Genomic DNA, 17,337 nt, shown 5'->3' on the forward strand with positions numbered 1-17,337 from the left:
GAACGCGCTCTCGCCGTTGCGGCCTTAGCTCGAGCGTCCTGCAACGCAGTTGACACCCTTGATGGTGCCACACGTAGCATCTCGACCGCATGCGCTCTCCGGCGAGGGCCTCCAAGCGCCGTCACTCTGCTGCCGCCGCTTTTTCTCTTTGGCTCGCGTTCTTTCCGGAGCTAGGCATCGAAATGCTCCAAGGTTAGGGTTAGGACGTCCTGTGTGCAATTTTTGTTACCACGAAATGCACGCTCGACCGTCCGATGAAGGTCGACGGCCGTTGTCGATCGCGGGCTGACTCGGGCCAGCGGGTGTTTTGGGCTGTGCGCAGGGTTTTAGTCGGGCTGGGCCGAATGACGAATCTCTGGAAACAAGGTTACAGGCCCGATCCAATCTTTTGGGCAGAGCTGTAAGAACAGTAAGGGCCCGGATTAAATTATGTTTTCTTTTCCCTTTTTTTGATTGGGCCTGACGTATGTGTTTTGGGCCTGAATCAAACTGGGCTATAATTAAGTTTAGGGGCTATTTTAAAGTGGCCCAAAATAATGATTGGGCTCATTATTTTTAGTGCATTTTAATGAAGATATGGACCACTATATTAATTTTGGGCTTTAATGTTTTCAGCGCATTTTCTAATGATGCACTTCTTTAGTTGATAATTGCCCAGAGAGATGTATTATTTTATCCGTTGACTAATGAATATTGCCCAAATAGTGATACTTTGACTTATGAATTTTTGAGTAATGTTTAGCTACTCAAATGATGCAATTATTTTATGATAATTAAGGAATGCACAAACTCAATTAATGTTGGTTGTTTTCTGAGTGAAATTCTTGGCCTCTTATGATTAATTTTGTCTTAAATCAAAATGGAACCAACGGGAAATTTTGATTTGGATTATGACCAAGTTTTGGGCATTACTATACTTAATATTGACTTTTCATGGTTGTATTCCAACCAAAGTTGTTTATAATCATGAATTGTCAAAATTTTATTGCCCACTGATGAAACATATGTATCCCTAGGCCATACATATTTAATGGGCCTAATTTTAGGCATAATTTTTAGGCTAGCCTTTTGGATATTTCTCTGCAGTGTCACAAATAATGTTTAAGTGCATTCAGGGATAAGCTAAGATATGATCACTTATGCTATTAGATATTTTATGTTGTCATTTTATATGGACAAGAATTTTTCTTATGTTTTAATGTTGTCCTAAAATTATAAGCTTAAGTTTTTCCTTGTTTTAATTTTAGTATTTATTTACTGCTTATTAATTATGATATTGTTTAATGTTACGCTTCCGCAATTAAGTAATGTTTAATGCACATGATTATATATATATATATATATAATACGATTAAGTTTTGTCTCTAATTTATATATTTTGCTTTGAGACAATGAGATTATGATTAATTTCATGGCTCATGGCCATATACTGACTAATGTCATTATAGTCATGTGTTATTTAATTGATTCCTAAATTAATTAAGTTATTAAGTTATCGTCTCAAGTATTCATGTGATCATGACTGTGTTATGATTAAGTCATCTCTAATTAATATGGAACCAACGAGAAGTCTTAATTATAGATTTAATGATGTTTGGATATTATATTGTGGCACATAATTACATTCTGACCAACGTTGATTGTAATCATGTGTCATTCCCATAGTTTCTCTAATCGAAATGAAACCAACGAGAAGTTTTTGTTAGAGATTTCATGTTGATTTAAGAATTATATTATATGGCTCATGGTTACATACTGACCAATGTTATTTGTGATCATTAGCTATATCTATTAGTGAATCCAATTATTCTTCGTTTTTTTCGCCAGAAGGTGATGCGAAGTTGGATTATGGATTCTTTCCTCATGTTAAGTCCCTTTTTGTTTCTACCCAACGGTGAAGCGAATTGGAATTAATAAGTATTGTCATTAGCATGTTATTAATCTGATCAGCGAAGGATTAATTTCATGATAGATAATTATTCACAGATCTTGTGGATATTAAGTAATAATCAGTGATATGTCCCTATTATCAATTCAGCCATAAGTTCTTCGGTTGTTCCTACTACCTCAATAAAGGAATAAGGTAACCATTATTGTTAGCATATGATTATTCTTGAGGTTATGCATATATTGATTATGCACACAAATATAATGATAATGATTAGCTCCCATTAGAGAAGCCATTAATGATTAAGGTATTGATGTAAATTCAATAAAAATTGTAGTTTGCTAAAGACTAGTGGGAGCAAGTTAAGCAAATGTCCCTTATGATCATAAAATTTAGAATATGGGGGAGCAATCCTCCGTTTAAATTATGATTATATGGCAATAATGAAAAAGCATTATAAAGTTTGTCAAAAGTTTTTGCCAGTACACTAATCATAAGAGTATTCAAAGAATAATGAGCTCAGGCATAAAGAATTATTAGAGTCTTTCTAATTCACTTCATTACATCATTCTTTTCTACGACAACAATGAAGAATGATAAGTGAAATATGATTATGCCCTGGATTAGTACATTCATAAGAAAAGTTGACAATATACTAAGATAAATGACTACATTTATGTTACCAATATTACCTCAGAAATATAAATGTTTTAAAGCGAAGTCTTAGAGAAGGGATATGAGGCTAATGTTTGAAGCTATTGGAAGCTTTCCATCAGTGCTAAATTATGCTTTAACGCTCTATCCTAATAATATAATTTATGTCCCTATTATGAGAAGTAATTTTCTTGTGTTTCTCAATGATACACTCTTATGAATTATTTGGGGAGCATAAGCATGTTGCCAACTCTATTGACTTCACTTAGAGTTCATCGAAATTGTGGCATTGATGCTTGTGCCACATTTCGAGGGGGAGAATGAAACGTCTCATTAAGAAAGGAAATATTTCATTATGTGAGATATAAACCCCATGAACAATTTTCTTACTCTATTAAGTATATGAAAGGATTAAAGATAATTGCACATACATTTAGTTGGTATCCCAGAAATAAGTTACATTCCTAATGAGATTGTCAAACTTCCTACTATTTTTCTTTCCTAAGCCATACCACTGGTTTGTAGAGTTGTCGATTCTAGTGGGAGCTCTGAGGTAGGGTAAACTATACTTGAGGACAATCAGGGTTATGTTCTAATACCGAAAGTTCGAGAGACCCTAAACCCTTCGTCTCTAAATGTTTTTCCTCCAGTTGATTCTGGAGTTTATGAATAATGTGAGCCTCATGTATAGATACCTTAAGTTTTAACCTTAAGACTAAATTAAGATCAATAGGAGTAAGTTTAACATCTTAGCTATTCATATAGACGACGTCTTGTTGACTATCAACAATAGGGACATTAATGTTTAAGACCCGAAGATTCCTTTTTCTTCTGGGTATTAAGATTGTCTTGGTGATACCTCTCATATTTTGACTATTAAGATTCACCAAGACAGGTCCAATATTAAGGGAGTTTACTTCGATTATTGAGGGCAATAAAAGTTTTTCTTACAATATTGCTATCATGAATATTATGTATACTTAAGATTAATATGTGCCCTCATTAATTGATGTAACCAGGAAACTTGGCAGATATTGATCCAGAATTGGACCACTGGAAAACTACTAAAGACAACTATTTGTTATACGCAGGGTGCTAATGATTACATGCTCACATATAAGAAGTCCCATAATCATAAAGTTGTGTGTTATTTAGACGCTAATTGTGTAAGGTGTGTTGATATTAAGAAATCCATATTAAGTCAAATCTTCACCTTTACAGGAGGAGCCATATTGTGGAATTGCTCTAACCAATCTCTTAAGGCATCATTAATGATGCAAGCTGACTTGTGGCATGCTATAAAGCTATTGGATAATAAGAAATCCACATTAGGCTGTTGTGGTTTAAGAATGAGGAAATTTTCTTTTGGCTTAAAATTCTATCCCAGAACTTATTATGTTAGAGTGCAATTTTACTTCGAGTAACAACATGTCAAGTAGTGCTGCCAAACACATGACATTGTGAAAGATGTAATCCAGAATCAAAATTACTGATGTTTAGCTTATAAGAATTAAGTAGCATGTTTATGCATCATGTCTAGTTTAATGATTCCCTGTTAAAGGCTTGTCTCAGAATTAGTGCTGGTATAAGACTTATTGATAGCCTATACTTCTGAAACAAATTGAGATCTCAAACTTCGATTCTGGAAATTACAAAATTTGTTTTCACCTTTTCAAGGTGCACATAATGACAAACGAAAACAAACTGCATAAAAGGACCATGAGTGTATAAGCCATCTCCCAAACAAGTATAAGTGAATATCCTATCAAGATAGAGTAGTACACTATAGATGTTGAGGTTTCAGTAGTATCTCATTATCTGTTGCAACACTATATCTTGATGTGTTATTCTATTGAGTATGAACTTATGTTGTTAGTCTTTCGATCAAGTGAGAGAATGTTGGTTGGGTGATCTCGGCTAACCACCTAAGCTAACTAAATTTGACAGAGATAAAAGGGGGCATTGACCCACCATCACGTGCGTGCCTTGATCGGAGGCCAACACTAACCGACGCATGGCTTGGTCCCAGGCCGCCCGAGCTTATAAGAAGGAGGGGCCACAACATCTTAAAAAAAACCCTAATGACTAATAGCGCCCAGTTAACACTCCTAAAGGTTCTACCGATCAAGAGAAGCTCGGCAGCGGCTTGAAGACCAACGCCGACGCCAGCCACTGCTGACGTTCAACAACATCTACATCGGCATCGACATCAACAGCATGCCTGCATCACGTAGGCGGGGGTCTTCGCGGCCTCAGAGGCATTCTACAACCAAGTATGTAATTTTTAGTGCAAATCTAGGTGTTAATGTCCTAAGGATAGTCTATCTAATAATATAATTGAGAATTATGCCTAACAGAGCTTGTCGCCGCCGACGAGCGGACGGCCGGCGGAGATGGTATCCTATGTTGCGGTGCACTTGGAGGTGACGATCTGGATGGAGAAGATCAGTGGAAGGAGAGGTACTCGGGAGGCAGCATGGTGAACTGCCTATGGTTTCTTGGAGAGCTCCACGCTTTTGGTCAACCAGAAGCGATTACGCGGCAAGCAAGGCGATTAATCAGTTATCCTGGTGGTGAATCGAATCTAGTCGAATACATAATGAATAGTCAATTGCGCAGTTGCAAACCTAGCGCAAAGAAATTGCAAATGCTTGCATCAGTTTTTGAACAATTGCCTACTTATTATGCGAAGTCTCTTGACCCGGAACTTTTTTTCTTGAATTGTTCCCTGTGAGCAACATGTTTTGATTTTAACTGGAATTGTTCCCTGTAAGAACTGGGAACGAGCCAAGTGCTAGATTGGTCTTCAAAGCGTACGATTTACCATGCCCTAAGAAAAATGAACTGGTACAGCTCGATCAAACTTTCACCAGTTACTGTCTTCACGAATATTAATCAAATATGTGATTGTTCAGAAATCATGGCTCTTTCAGCTATCGTACAACCTAGATTACCAATAACCACCACCTGAAGGTGTTAACCAGCAAGACAGTAACTGCCCTCTTCAAATCTTTAACATGCTTGTCTTTTGATCAGGCAGGCAGACCAGGAAATAACAAAGCGCCTTTTTCAAAAAGGGCGGATTTGGATCCAAATCTCTAGGATTTAGTTCCTAAAAAGTTCAGCTTTATTGCAATCCATCTGGTTGCAGTTACAATGCTAGCGCCTAAGCTCCTCAGGCTCTTGTTGCTGTTGCTCAATTTTACAATGCATTGTGTAGTACATACACTACACAAAGCATACAATAAATGATAAGATGACATGGACAAGGAACAAGGCACCTCGATCTAACTGAGTTGCCCGCATCTTACGGAAGGACTGCATACTAGACACTAGACGCAAAACTGCAGGAGCAACCAGCTTCAGGAGCTTCCCAACTGAACTCGCTCCAAGCAGAACAAGCCCAGTAATCCAGAAATAGATTATTTCCTTTGTGAGCACAAATTCCCTTCAATGATTCACAAAAGCTGGATGATGGAATAATGAGCAGCATACCGCAACAGGTTCACCGCAAAGTACTCTCATTTCTGCAAGTCTATGTCCAGCGTCGAATCAGAGCGGAGTCGCTTTGGTTTCCGCTCTCCCAGATGCAGAGAAACACAAATGTCATCGGGTGAATTCTCCAGGTCCGTCAGGTTATTCAGCTCGCCGTTGCTCTCTTGACCATCGCGAATTGGAGACATACCAATGAGGTTCGGGATGAACTGGCGCTCTTCGACATTCTCATTTGGACCAAAGGGTTGTTCCGTCGAGGTGGCAGAACTGTCTCGGGGAAGTTGCTGGATGTTGACTCCAAGAGGCTCATAAATTTTGTCAACTTTATCATTTTCTTGAGGGACAGCAACAAGTGATTCTGTGGCAGTGGAATTAGCCGCCACTGCCGCAGCAGCTAGAGTAATTCTTTGTTCTTTCAGGGCCTCTGTACAAAAAGAGCAACGTGTTCCATCAGAGAAAATAAAGATGATACTACTAAAAATAGCTAATGTGTCTAGCTTTGATTGAGATTTTCAGTTTTGATAAAGCATAAGACCTTGTAGCCCTTCACTTGTTGTGATTAGATCAAGCTCCAAGAGATCAAGGAGGCGGCCAAGATCAACTCCACTTGTCCAGTTCTCTGGACCCTGACCACTTTTTAGCTTCAACCTTCCTCGATTAGCTGTACCACCCCATATAATCCCTATAGGCTGCGGCTTCTCACCATCTTGTCCTGTCAAAATTATAAGGCTTCCACTATCCCCCTCAAGATCAAATGTTTGTTGGTTCTCCCCAACAACAAGAAAGTCAGTGAAGAAGCATATTCCCTTCTCATCATTGTACTCAAGAGCATATGCCACAACAGTCCCTGTTGTCATACCAGAGCTTCTTCCAACTTTGACAACTTGTCTCCCAATGAGACTGCCAATTGGGGACTGAAGATCAATTGCCTTTACATCACCAATGATTCCAACTCCTTTAACCGAGGTGCTGACACTAGTAATGTCAAAGTCATCAGCAAATGGTATAAATGCACCATCAGCTCTGACAAAAGTTTCTGCAAATGCATTAGAAGGCAAAGGTTATGTTAGGGAATAAGAATAGCAATATGCCCTCAAAAACAAATAAGAATACCATTTAAAAATGGAAATGAAAGCAGAAATGAGCAGTGGTGAATGCAGTGCAGGATAAGTCTTGCAAAAAGGTGCAGATAGAAGCAGATACGAGCAAATGCATGCCAAAACATGAATGCTTTACAGATGAAACTTTGACAAAATTTGACCACATTTGTTATTGACATCTTACCTGGGTTCATTCCAGCATAGATCCCGTACCAAACATCATCTGTTATAAATGATGTTGCTCTTTCAACGGCACCTAGGTAAACTCCAGGTCCAAGATTAGGAGGCAGTGGATGGAACATCTTCTGATTAGGATAATCCAGATCAACCGCAACATGCCTGTTCGTAAGGAACCCTACTTGTTTATTGCCAGTTTGACTCTTCACAATGGCACCCAAAGTCCCGTATGTCTCAAGACTAGCTACCTGAAGATTAAAACAAAACAACTCTTAGCTGCAGATGTCACATTCATGAATTTTTGCATATATGTAGAGATCATCAATTGCTTATCAGTTATCTTCTAATGATTTTGATGTACAGGGAAACATTGCTGAATAAAGAAAAGCTGCTGTAAGCTTGGTCATTGTATGATTATAGTAAAGCAGACCATTTGATAAATAAAAGGAGTGGTCAAGTGATGAAGCAGTCAAAGCAAGATACAGTATAAGAGAAACAAAGCAATATTACCTGTGAACCTGAGCCTATAATTGGGTCACTACCACGCAGACCATCGACAAGCTCGTCATACAATTGTTCCTTTGGTGTTGGGGCCGGTGCACCATAATAAGAAAATTCAACAACATCAACATCACACCACACACCCCCAGGTCCCTGTTTATGGAACATTAGAAAACTGAACATTTAATTTCAGATAACTTAAATAACTTGTTAAACCACATGATCCACAATCATGTGTACCTCAAGGGCAGCTGGAAGACATTGTGTAGTGCTGAGCCACTTCCTGTGAACCTTCCGAGCAACAAATACAAGGATGGCAGGTGTGTCAGTCAATGTCCCTTTCCTGATTCTGAAGCCTATTGCTGTACCAAGACTAAAGCGGCGCAGGATCTTGCTGTGGAAGGCTCTTATAATCATCAAATCAAGTAAGGTGGTGGCTTGCTGCCCCTTTGGCAAGCAACCAAGATGTCCTGGTAGTACACCCTTCTGTAGATTCCCAAAGTAATTAGCGCGGCCTTCAGCTGAGCCGTGCATTAGAGTAGATGTAGGCCAAGAAAAGTATGCAGCGCTGCTTTCAGAGTGCTGACCAGCTGAGGCAATTGGTTGGAGAGGAGATGGACAACAATTATGGCTGCATTCGTTTCTCTCCATATCCAGCACTGAACCCTCTGACTGTGATGAACCTGCATGCGCCTTCCAAATATCTGAGGGCCGCATTATGCAAGTATCATCTAGTTCTGAAGACTTTTGAAGCCTTCAATGTTGTAAAACTCTGGCATGGGAGAACAGAAACCTAAAGAAAATAGTAGAGAATTCAGGATTAAAGAAAAAAGAATTGCATAAGTTGTCAACACAAAATGACTAATCATCAGGAATTGGCCTACAAGTTCTTATAAGAATGTACAAGTACTAAAGGAAGCAGAGGGAATATAAAATTAATATCATGGCATCAAATTATCCGAGGAATTAAGGGAAAAAATTGGTTGCGTGCAGCCAGCACATAAAAAGCACTAAATGGGGAAGATGTTAAAAGAATAAAATTCTCTACGCAGAGAATAAGTGCAAAGTTCTCTGCATGTACCATTCCTTCCAATGGAATAATAACACCTGGAAGAATGAAAAATCAAGAAGATCACAGTGGTAAAAGTTTTTCAAAATGAAATGAAAACACAGTACCATTAAAAGCGTTCAAGGAAAGAAAACTGGAAATAAAATGTTCCAAGTATCACTGCATTGCCTGGAACATTTAATATGATCATGATTTAAAAAATTCAGTATAAGCATGCAGAATAAAAAGGGTTTCACATATTATCCTATTCCGCAGAAAATTTTTTTTTTTTTGAAAGATCTGGTACATTGCTGGCTTTAAATTAATAAGGAGAGAGTTTTACAGAGAGCAAGAGGCGCAAAAGAAAAAGAAAACAGTAAAATGTCACTTGAGCAGAGGCCAAATGAGGCTTGTTCCATAGATGCAATCACTCTTCCGTAGATTATTCTATGTTGTAACTAAACAAAGGGAAGATAAGGCACGTCACAAGAACATACCTTGTAGTTTATTTTATTAATCAAAAACCCAAATGGAGCTAAGGTACCTAACAAGATGGGAGGATCAAACAAATGGGCAACTCATGTTATAGAATATAGGCCAAACTTCCATACGTTGAAGCAATAACGTAAGTTGGCTGGAGAAAGTTCTAAGGAACGAATACATATTATGATAAAAAGGTTTGGAATTTGAGTTCCCTCCAAATTATCTAGAATTTTAAAGAGGACCAGACACGGCATAGTAGACACCTCAGGGGACAGTCGGCAGATGGTTTATTGCGGAATTGCATGAACCCAAGGGGAAGGATGGATGAGCAACAAAAGGGGAAAATTATACGATGTTGAGTTCTTCCCAAAACACTAGAGTCACCAAGATACATGCTCCCACGACACTATTGCAACCAATAAGGAGATGCAAGATCCTCGAGTGTCCACCTAGTTGCATTCCTTAGCTCATTCTCCACATGTATCGCCAACACCGCGAGTCACAAGGTACTCTAGACATTGAACTGGAAAAATAGTAGTTGGTGCTCCAGTTATCCACAATCAGGAACTAACGTGAGTATCGATTTTACGTGGTATCTTTGCTGTACAGTGGAGCCATGACTTGACTCCATTCCAATCATGCAAGTTAACTGAAACATCAGATTTTTAGAAGGAGTATACAAGACAGGGGGGGGGGGGGAAGAAGGGGGTTGCCATCATGATGTTTCGTACTTTTCTGAAACATGGGAAAATAAGCTGAAGATAGAAACCAATAAAGCAAAGGGTAAAGAGGAACAAAGTACCTAATCGGTTAATCAACACCCTAATCCCTGAATCCAGTTTCCTACACAGAATGTAACAAAATCTACGAGAACAAGCGACTAAAAGTTGGCCAAAATCCTACACCATTTCCTTGACCCGCAATTGATTAGGTAAATAAGCTGCACCCGCACCTTAATTGGGGCCGAACCCACGACTAAGTTATTTGGGGAGAAAAGAAGAAAATTTCGGATCTGATTGGGAACAAGACCCAACTCTTGGAATAATCAAAGGAACCCCAATCTACTGAAGCAAGCCAGGATGGATTGCGTACTTACCAACAACAAGAGAAGAACGATCCAATCCACGCTGGGACGACCGGATCTACCCCCCCCCCCCCGGCAGCCTTTTGCTCGCTGGCTCCTCCTGGGCTTTTCGAACCAGCCCCGCGCGCGTGGATGGAGCCGAGCGGCCGCGCTTCCGACCGCCGGCCAGCCAGCCGGTTTCCTCTCCCCCCCTTGAGCTCGGCTAGCTTCTATATCCGGCTGGCAGTGAGGCGGCGCGGGCGGTTGAGCTGCATGGCCGGGGGCCGGAGGAGCTGCGGGAGGGGGAGCGGAGTGGTTGGTGTGAGCAGAGAGAGACCACCAGTACACCGGCCAGTAGGAGCGTAGGACGGCCTTGTCGCTGGCTACACTCCAGAGAGAGAGAGAGTCTAAGGCTGTGTTTGTTTCTGCTTCTGAAACTGCTTCTGCTACTGGCAGAAGCCAGAAGCCAGAAGCTAGAACAAACGAGGTTTTGGAGAAGCTAGAAGCCTGTTTCTGAGGAAAATGAATTAAAGCTGAGAAGTTCGCTGAGATGTGCTTCTCTGAGAAGCTATGTGCTGAGAAGCCAAAAATTTATTGCAGAAGCCAACAACCTATTTTCAAAAGCAGCTTTTCAGAAAAGCCAAAAGCACTGCTTTTCAGAGAAGCTCAAAAGCAGAAGCTCAAACAAACACGGCCTTAAGTGTGGAGGGGAAGAATTTCTTAGAATTTGTTTTTTTTTCTTCTATCTTTAATTAGGATATCTTTTATAACACTATTAAAATACTCTTTATTTTTTCATCTTCGATAACTACTCTATTTTCTACATTCTATTACTTTTTTTCTCTCTCGAGTTCATAATCATACCCTAGAAATAATGTTACAGATGTCACTTTCAAACCGCAAATTTACTATCTCCTCTCTCTTCATCGACTTCCCTATAGATGCACTCTAGCAATAGATAGAATCGGATTCGCATCCTCTGACTTTGCTTCGGCAAAGTCAAAGGAGGTATAGTAAATCGTGAGTGTATAAACAGTGAAATACAGTTTATTACTGTACCAAAAGCACTGTACCAACTACTTTTATGAAAATGCTACTGTAGCAAAGCACTAAAACCCTGAGTGCCACTCACGATCCGACGGACGGAAAAAACACAAACTGCACTTTACTGTAGCTCCTCTGACTTTGAATACGAATCTAGATAGAACCTCCATTGAAGCCGTTTGCTGGCCGAGCGGAGTCCACTGGAGCACACTATAGCACTAGGTACCGTCTTCACTGAAGTTGACCTTAGAATGATAGAGCGTATACAGAGGGTGGGAGTAAATTTAGATTGCAGCATTTGGTCTCATGGTTGGGATCAGGAAATACGATGAATCCAGAATCTGCTAAACTCGTGCTTTTTATATTGTAGTATAGACCGGTTATCCAGAAAAAAAATAAAGAGTGGTATTAAGCGTGATAAGTATTTCTCCAAACTAAGTGGCCAGCGATATCTTGTCAGAGATAGCTACTGCAAATGCTTAGAAAAAGCGTTGTGGAATTTTTAGAAGTAAACCTTGAAAATTTACTTGGAAAAGCGAAGGACATGTGTCGCAACGGTAAATATTGAAAACAAACTCAATTGCGTTTTGGAGATAAATATAGAAATTCTTAGTAAGTAGTACAAGTTCAGTATTCACAAAGTATTGGTCTGTCTTTAATAAAAACTCAAATGGGCTTCAGTTTGCTTATAAAACCTTTTTATATAAAATACCCTCCCATATCTCTAGTTCTATTTTGAGAATATTTAAAGAATTGTAAAACCTATTTTCATCCATTTATAATAATTAATGTGTTTTGCCGGGATATGCATCCTTGACTATATACATATATTTGATTGATCTAGGAGTATGAGCTAAAAATTCGTTTCTTTTCACGAGTGGCAGAACCAAATTCCATAATCAAGTGGCTATCTCAAGAGTGTATCCAGTGAAACTGAGCTACAGTTATTAGAAATGGAAAATTAGATGTTAGGTGCAGGAATTATTAGTCACGATACTGGTTTATTAGTTTGAATCAGGTTTGGTTTCGAGATAAGATAGACTTTGATTAATTTAAATCATAAGATAATTAGAGGTAAGATTAAGAAAGTGAGTTAGATTTAAACTAGAGATAAGATTAGAGATAGAGTTGGTTTGAATTGAGTCTTTATAGGCTAGCATGGCGCCAGCCGTGATTAAAGAATCAAATAAGAAGAATTAATCTAATCCTCTTCTCAATGTTCTAAGTCTTCTCAATTTATAGTTTAATCTCTTTCTTAACAATCAACGTCGCCAGACTATCCTCTTAGCTGTGTTTACCAAACATCAGAACTTTTTAAAAGTTCTACATATGGCTTTAAGAAATTTTCACTATTTCTATCACTAACTCATTCTCACTGGATATATCCTCGGCTACGCAGGTGTGGCATTTCACAAGGTGACAATTTGAAGGTGAAGGCTACTTTTTCACCTAATTTTTAGTAATGGTTTAGAGACAGCAGAGCTGATGAATGGATCCTGCCTGTCAGGAGGGGAGGCGGGATGTCACTTGGACCATTACCACTTAACTCCAATAAAGTTAAAATCCAATTTAAATATTAGAAAGATGTCAACAATCAATGTTTTTTTTCTAAAAAAATGACCATATACATTCCTAGATGTCACGCTTTGTACTACAATGAGTGGCATTTGACCATCAATGGAATCGAAAATGTTTGGGGTCTATTTGGAATGCGTAAAGTTTTATTGAAATTTTACAGAGTTCATAGAAAATTGTTTGATTCATGAGCGAATTAGGGAAGGAAAAAAAGACCACTAATTCTAAACGGGCCTTAATGTGTCTGTTCCTTATATTTAAGGTGCGTCTACAAATTGCTGGTGTTTCTGAAAAAATATTCGGGTTCAATTCATCATCGACCTTCGACACGTTTTTTACTCTTCTTAGGCACGTGAACATGTTTATAAATATTCAGTTTCCTTGGCTACCTTTGACGACATGGATGTGGCAGTCAACCTACGATTAAAACAAAAAACAAAAAAAAAAACTGTGTGATAGAGCTGGGCACAAACTTGGTAGTCTCCTTGGACCTTTTAGATTGCCAAATACTTAAAATAATAGTGATGACAGTAAAGTGCGTGATTGCCAAATACTTACAATAATACTTACAAAAACTTAAAATCGATTGTACTACTACATTATTATGCTATGATGAATGGATTAGTTGACAAACATGCATATTGTCCAAGCATATGAAATTTGAAAATGAGACGCTTGATGCTGTGAAGAAAAAAGATCCAGCAGAACTCAGTAACTGCAGATCTAGACCATCGAATTATTTACACCAGAGATACAGATGTCAGGCTACGAACATAGCTTGTATAACTATGAAGAGGAGTAAAAATCTCTATGCCAATGCTACCAGACTACCACTGTCCATAAAGATATACATCGCTCATTCATACAACACAAACTTGTAACAGAAAAGTTGGGCAAGCTCTGGATAGCATGTACAGTATAGCAGATGACTAAAAAGGATGTACACTTTACTGACATAAGGCTATTACAGTACTCTATATTTTTTAAAATCTCCAGTAGCTACCCTATTTTATATCTTCTATCATTTCCCATCCCTCTTCAGCCCACATGTCATCCTTTGTAACAGTGTTAAGGGAAGGAGAGAGTACTCTAAACATGGAGTACCTCAACCCTCTCCCTCGTCACTGTAGCACTAGATAGAGTGGAGCTGTTGCGTACCTCAAAAACTGGTCGTATCACTATTACCAAGCTACGCACAGTGTTTTGAGGACACTGCTGGAGTTGGTCTAACTACACAAATCACAAACAAGAAGGTGACCATGACCGTCAACAGCCTGAAAGAGTGATAGAAAGAATATGCGAGATAAGGTTTAACACCCAGAACTGAAAACATATAGAACAGAACAACTCCAAAAAAATAACCCCTGGTTCTAAGTATGAAAAAATCAAGCAAAAACCTTTTTACTACTCGAAAATTTTCAATCTACTATGACGAAAAAGAAAGCCCACCAAGAACAAAAGAGGTTAAAGTTCCATAGCACTCCGTTTATGCCAATGAATACGATGCATATATAATAACACAGCAGTTCAAACACAATATCTGTTATGCTCTACAACTCATGGTAGAGCTGCTAAATTCTTCGTCATGTTCAATTTACACCTTGAATTTTTGCAGTACTTTTTTATACTCCATTTCAGCCATGAAATGTCAGTAAAATCATTTACTTAGACACACAATGGCTGTCAAGCAGTGTGATTTTTGCCTAAGACTGATTTAAGTTTATGTAAAATACTAGAGACCACATCACGGGAAGGAAATGGAAGCACTTGAGTATCATTGTGCTTACGTACATGCCCAGGGATGTAAATCAACACAAATGAAGTTTCATGATCCCATCTGCCACTGCACCAGTCAAGAGATTACAAGATAAATACTCTCAGCAAAGAAAGGGTAGTTTTGCAACCAAATTAGTGGGAACAATGGTACCTTAAGAACTGGCTCTCCTTGGTTTGATGTCTTGGATTCCTTCATAGCTTTCATCTGTGCTTTCGCTGCTCTTCCAGCTGCTGACTTCTCATACTCCTCCTGTCTGCAGGTTGATCAAAAAGATTAGTCACAATTGGGACCAAGTTACCTCAGATTTGAGTTACCTCTATATAAGGATTACTATCAAGCAAGAGGAATGAATAAAAAATGTCTCCCTAATCCCTCCTGTAATGAACATCTCCGCCTGAGTTTTCTATAGAAGCTACAATCCAAAGGTAGAATTTTAGTGTCGCCATATAGTTCTGCTAGCCTAATTCAGTAACGGATGGAATTTGAATCCAGAACTATACCCAAAAGCATATCTTTGGAAAGTCGTTCGTCCCAGCAGTAGCAAACTCCAGTTCCAATCAAGGAGCCATTCTTAACAAATGAAGCGGGCAAGGGAAATCAAAGGGCCTGAGATGAACAGTAAATAGCCCGCGTCTAGAATCCGGCCGGATTCGGATCGAAACGGATAGGAAAGTTTCGAGGATCTGAAGAAAAGAAGCATATATCTCCCCGGCCCTCTCGGCGTTGACCGCTTCTCTTGGAGGAGCTTGACCAATTCTCGCCCACCACCAGCCAAGAAGCGATTTTTCAACAGCCTAAGATAGCAAGTCTGTGCCTCCAGGCTACTCGCCGCTGCGCCATTGACAAGAAAGCAAGCTGCTCCGGATCAAGAACTATCGTTCATTCAGCAACAGTGACACCTCGAGATTCGATTGGGGGGCGATTCAGCCCAGCCGGTCCTGACGAGTCATCACCCGATCAAGGACAGTCGATTTCGATCGACACCCGTCCAATCCAACATCGTAAACCCTCGAGGCCGATCCAAATTCCAATCCAATCCCGATAAACCCCCAGCCTGCGCCCGGTCACGAACAGGACCGTCTCAAGAACGAAACGGAGGCGACGCGGAAGGCGGAGCCGGATCGGAAAATCAATCAAGAACCGATCTTGGAAGGCCAAGAACGAACGGAGCCTACACCTACCGCTCCCGCGCGGTCGGGACTGGTGGAGGTTAGTTCAGTTACCTCCTCTGCGCGGCCTCGGCGGCCTTGGCGCGGGCCTCCTGCGCCGCGAGCCGGTCCGCCTCCGCCGCCCGCTCCCGCTCCGCAGTCTGCGCCGACCCGAAGCACGGGCACTGCCCCATCCTCCTCCTCCGGTCCTCCCTCCCTCCCTCCCTTGCTCTGCTCGTTGGTCGTCAGCTTGGGGTGGTTGCTCCGTCCGTCTGTTTCGTTCTTCGCGCTGACTTTGCTTTGGGGATATACGAATCTGCCGACGGATGCAGCGAAGGCAACGCGCACCGCCCAGCTGGGGATCTTGGAGGTTCCGGAAGAAACCGCGTGGGGCCCACCGGGCAGTGGCGATGGCCATTGGGCGTTTGACCGTTGAATTGAACACAGTGGTTCCAGTTCAAACTTCAAAACCGAGGGTGGTTCTCTAGAGTTTGGCTGAAACATAGAGAAATTTTCAAGGAATCCAAATATGTTCCAAGATAATTAGAGAAAATAATACATCTAGGTGTGGTACCTGATGCATATCTCTGAATATTAAATATTCAAGTTACATTTCAGTACAAGCATGTAACTAGAGAAAACAAAATACATTGTGCAAGGTTTGGAATATTCAAGATATTTAGAGTTTGGCAAACAATGCAACAAGTTTGTACTGCAGAAAATGAGAATAGGTAGGAGTGTGGAAAATTGAACATAAACCACACTCTTGAGTCACGCCGCTAGGTTGTATTGTTGTCTCTGACTTTGTATTGTATATTGCAGTATATTATAGTATCAACTTCACATCGAACGCTGCTAGATGAGACAATTTCATCGATTGAATTCTTCTTTTTAGATGAGACAATTTTGCTAACTATTTTGCACTAGAAAAAAATTAAATAATGGATCAAAGTGTTTTGAATATTCGGAACAAGTCCAAAAGTCTAAACTATCACTATTCAATATTTACCACCCAACACAAACAGAGGGATAGGGAAGTTGCCAATGTTGTTGTTGATGATTGAGAAGGCAAAGATGCATATGAACGCAACACATCATCCTAGCCGTTATGAGGTGCAATTTGGGACTTCGGTAACCAGTAGAATATAATTCGCGTTGGTGTTGGTAGAATCGTAGGATCATGACTAGGATCGTGGTTCTGCCATGCTCCTCGCGGCAACGATCATGATAGGATAATGACTATAATACTAATATTACCAAGATCCTACTAGTTAAGATTCATATTACAAGTTGATCCTTATTAATATTGGTAAGATTGCATGAGCTTACGAATGGGATCACGATCATGATTGTACCACAATTCTAAATGGGGTCGTGATACACA

The 17,337-nt window shown here is 39.9% G+C and overlaps 2 protein-coding genes across 6 annotated transcripts; both read right to left on the reverse strand.

Annotated features, from left to right (window-relative positions):
- Positions 1-5,646: 5,646 nt before the first annotated feature.
- On the reverse strand, positions 5,647-8,532 carry LOC133905056 (protein NARROW LEAF 1-like). The gene is made up of 5 exons (XM_062346752.1): positions 8,056-8,532; positions 7,825-7,968; positions 7,322-7,562; positions 6,573-7,073; positions 5,647-6,461 (listed from the first exon to the last, which is right to left on the reverse strand). Exons 1-5 carry the CDS (start codon positions 8,530-8,532, stop codon positions 6,064-6,066), a joined length of 1,761 nt encoding a protein of 586 aa, XP_062202736.1. The 3' UTR covers positions 5,647-6,063.
- Positions 8,533-13,712: 5,180 nt separating this feature from the next.
- Positions 13,713-16,269, reverse strand: LOC133905057 (uncharacterized). 5 transcript variants are annotated; one of them, XM_062346757.1, is made up of 4 exons: positions 16,029-16,269; positions 14,956-15,058; positions 14,816-14,871; positions 13,713-14,258 (listed from the first exon to the last, which is right to left on the reverse strand). In XM_062346757.1, exons 1-3 carry the CDS (start codon positions 16,145-16,147, stop codon positions 14,854-14,856), a joined length of 240 nt encoding a protein of 79 aa, XP_062202741.1. In that variant the 5' UTR covers positions 16,148-16,269; the 3' UTR covers positions 13,713-14,258; positions 14,816-14,853. The 5 variants fall into 5 exon arrangements, with proteins under 5 accessions (XP_062202741.1, XP_062202739.1, XP_062202740.1 ...); XM_062346755.1 differs by having other exon boundaries at positions 13,713-14,302; XM_062346756.1 differs by having other exon boundaries at positions 14,820-14,871; positions 16,029-16,268.
- Between the last annotated feature and the right edge of the window lie 1,068 nt (positions 16,270-17,337).

This window comes from Phragmites australis, chromosome 22 (genome assembly GCF_958298935.1).
Source record: "Phragmites australis chromosome 22, lpPhrAust1.1, whole genome shotgun sequence".
Lineage (NCBI taxonomy): Eukaryota > Viridiplantae > Streptophyta > Magnoliopsida > Poales > Poaceae > Phragmites > Phragmites australis.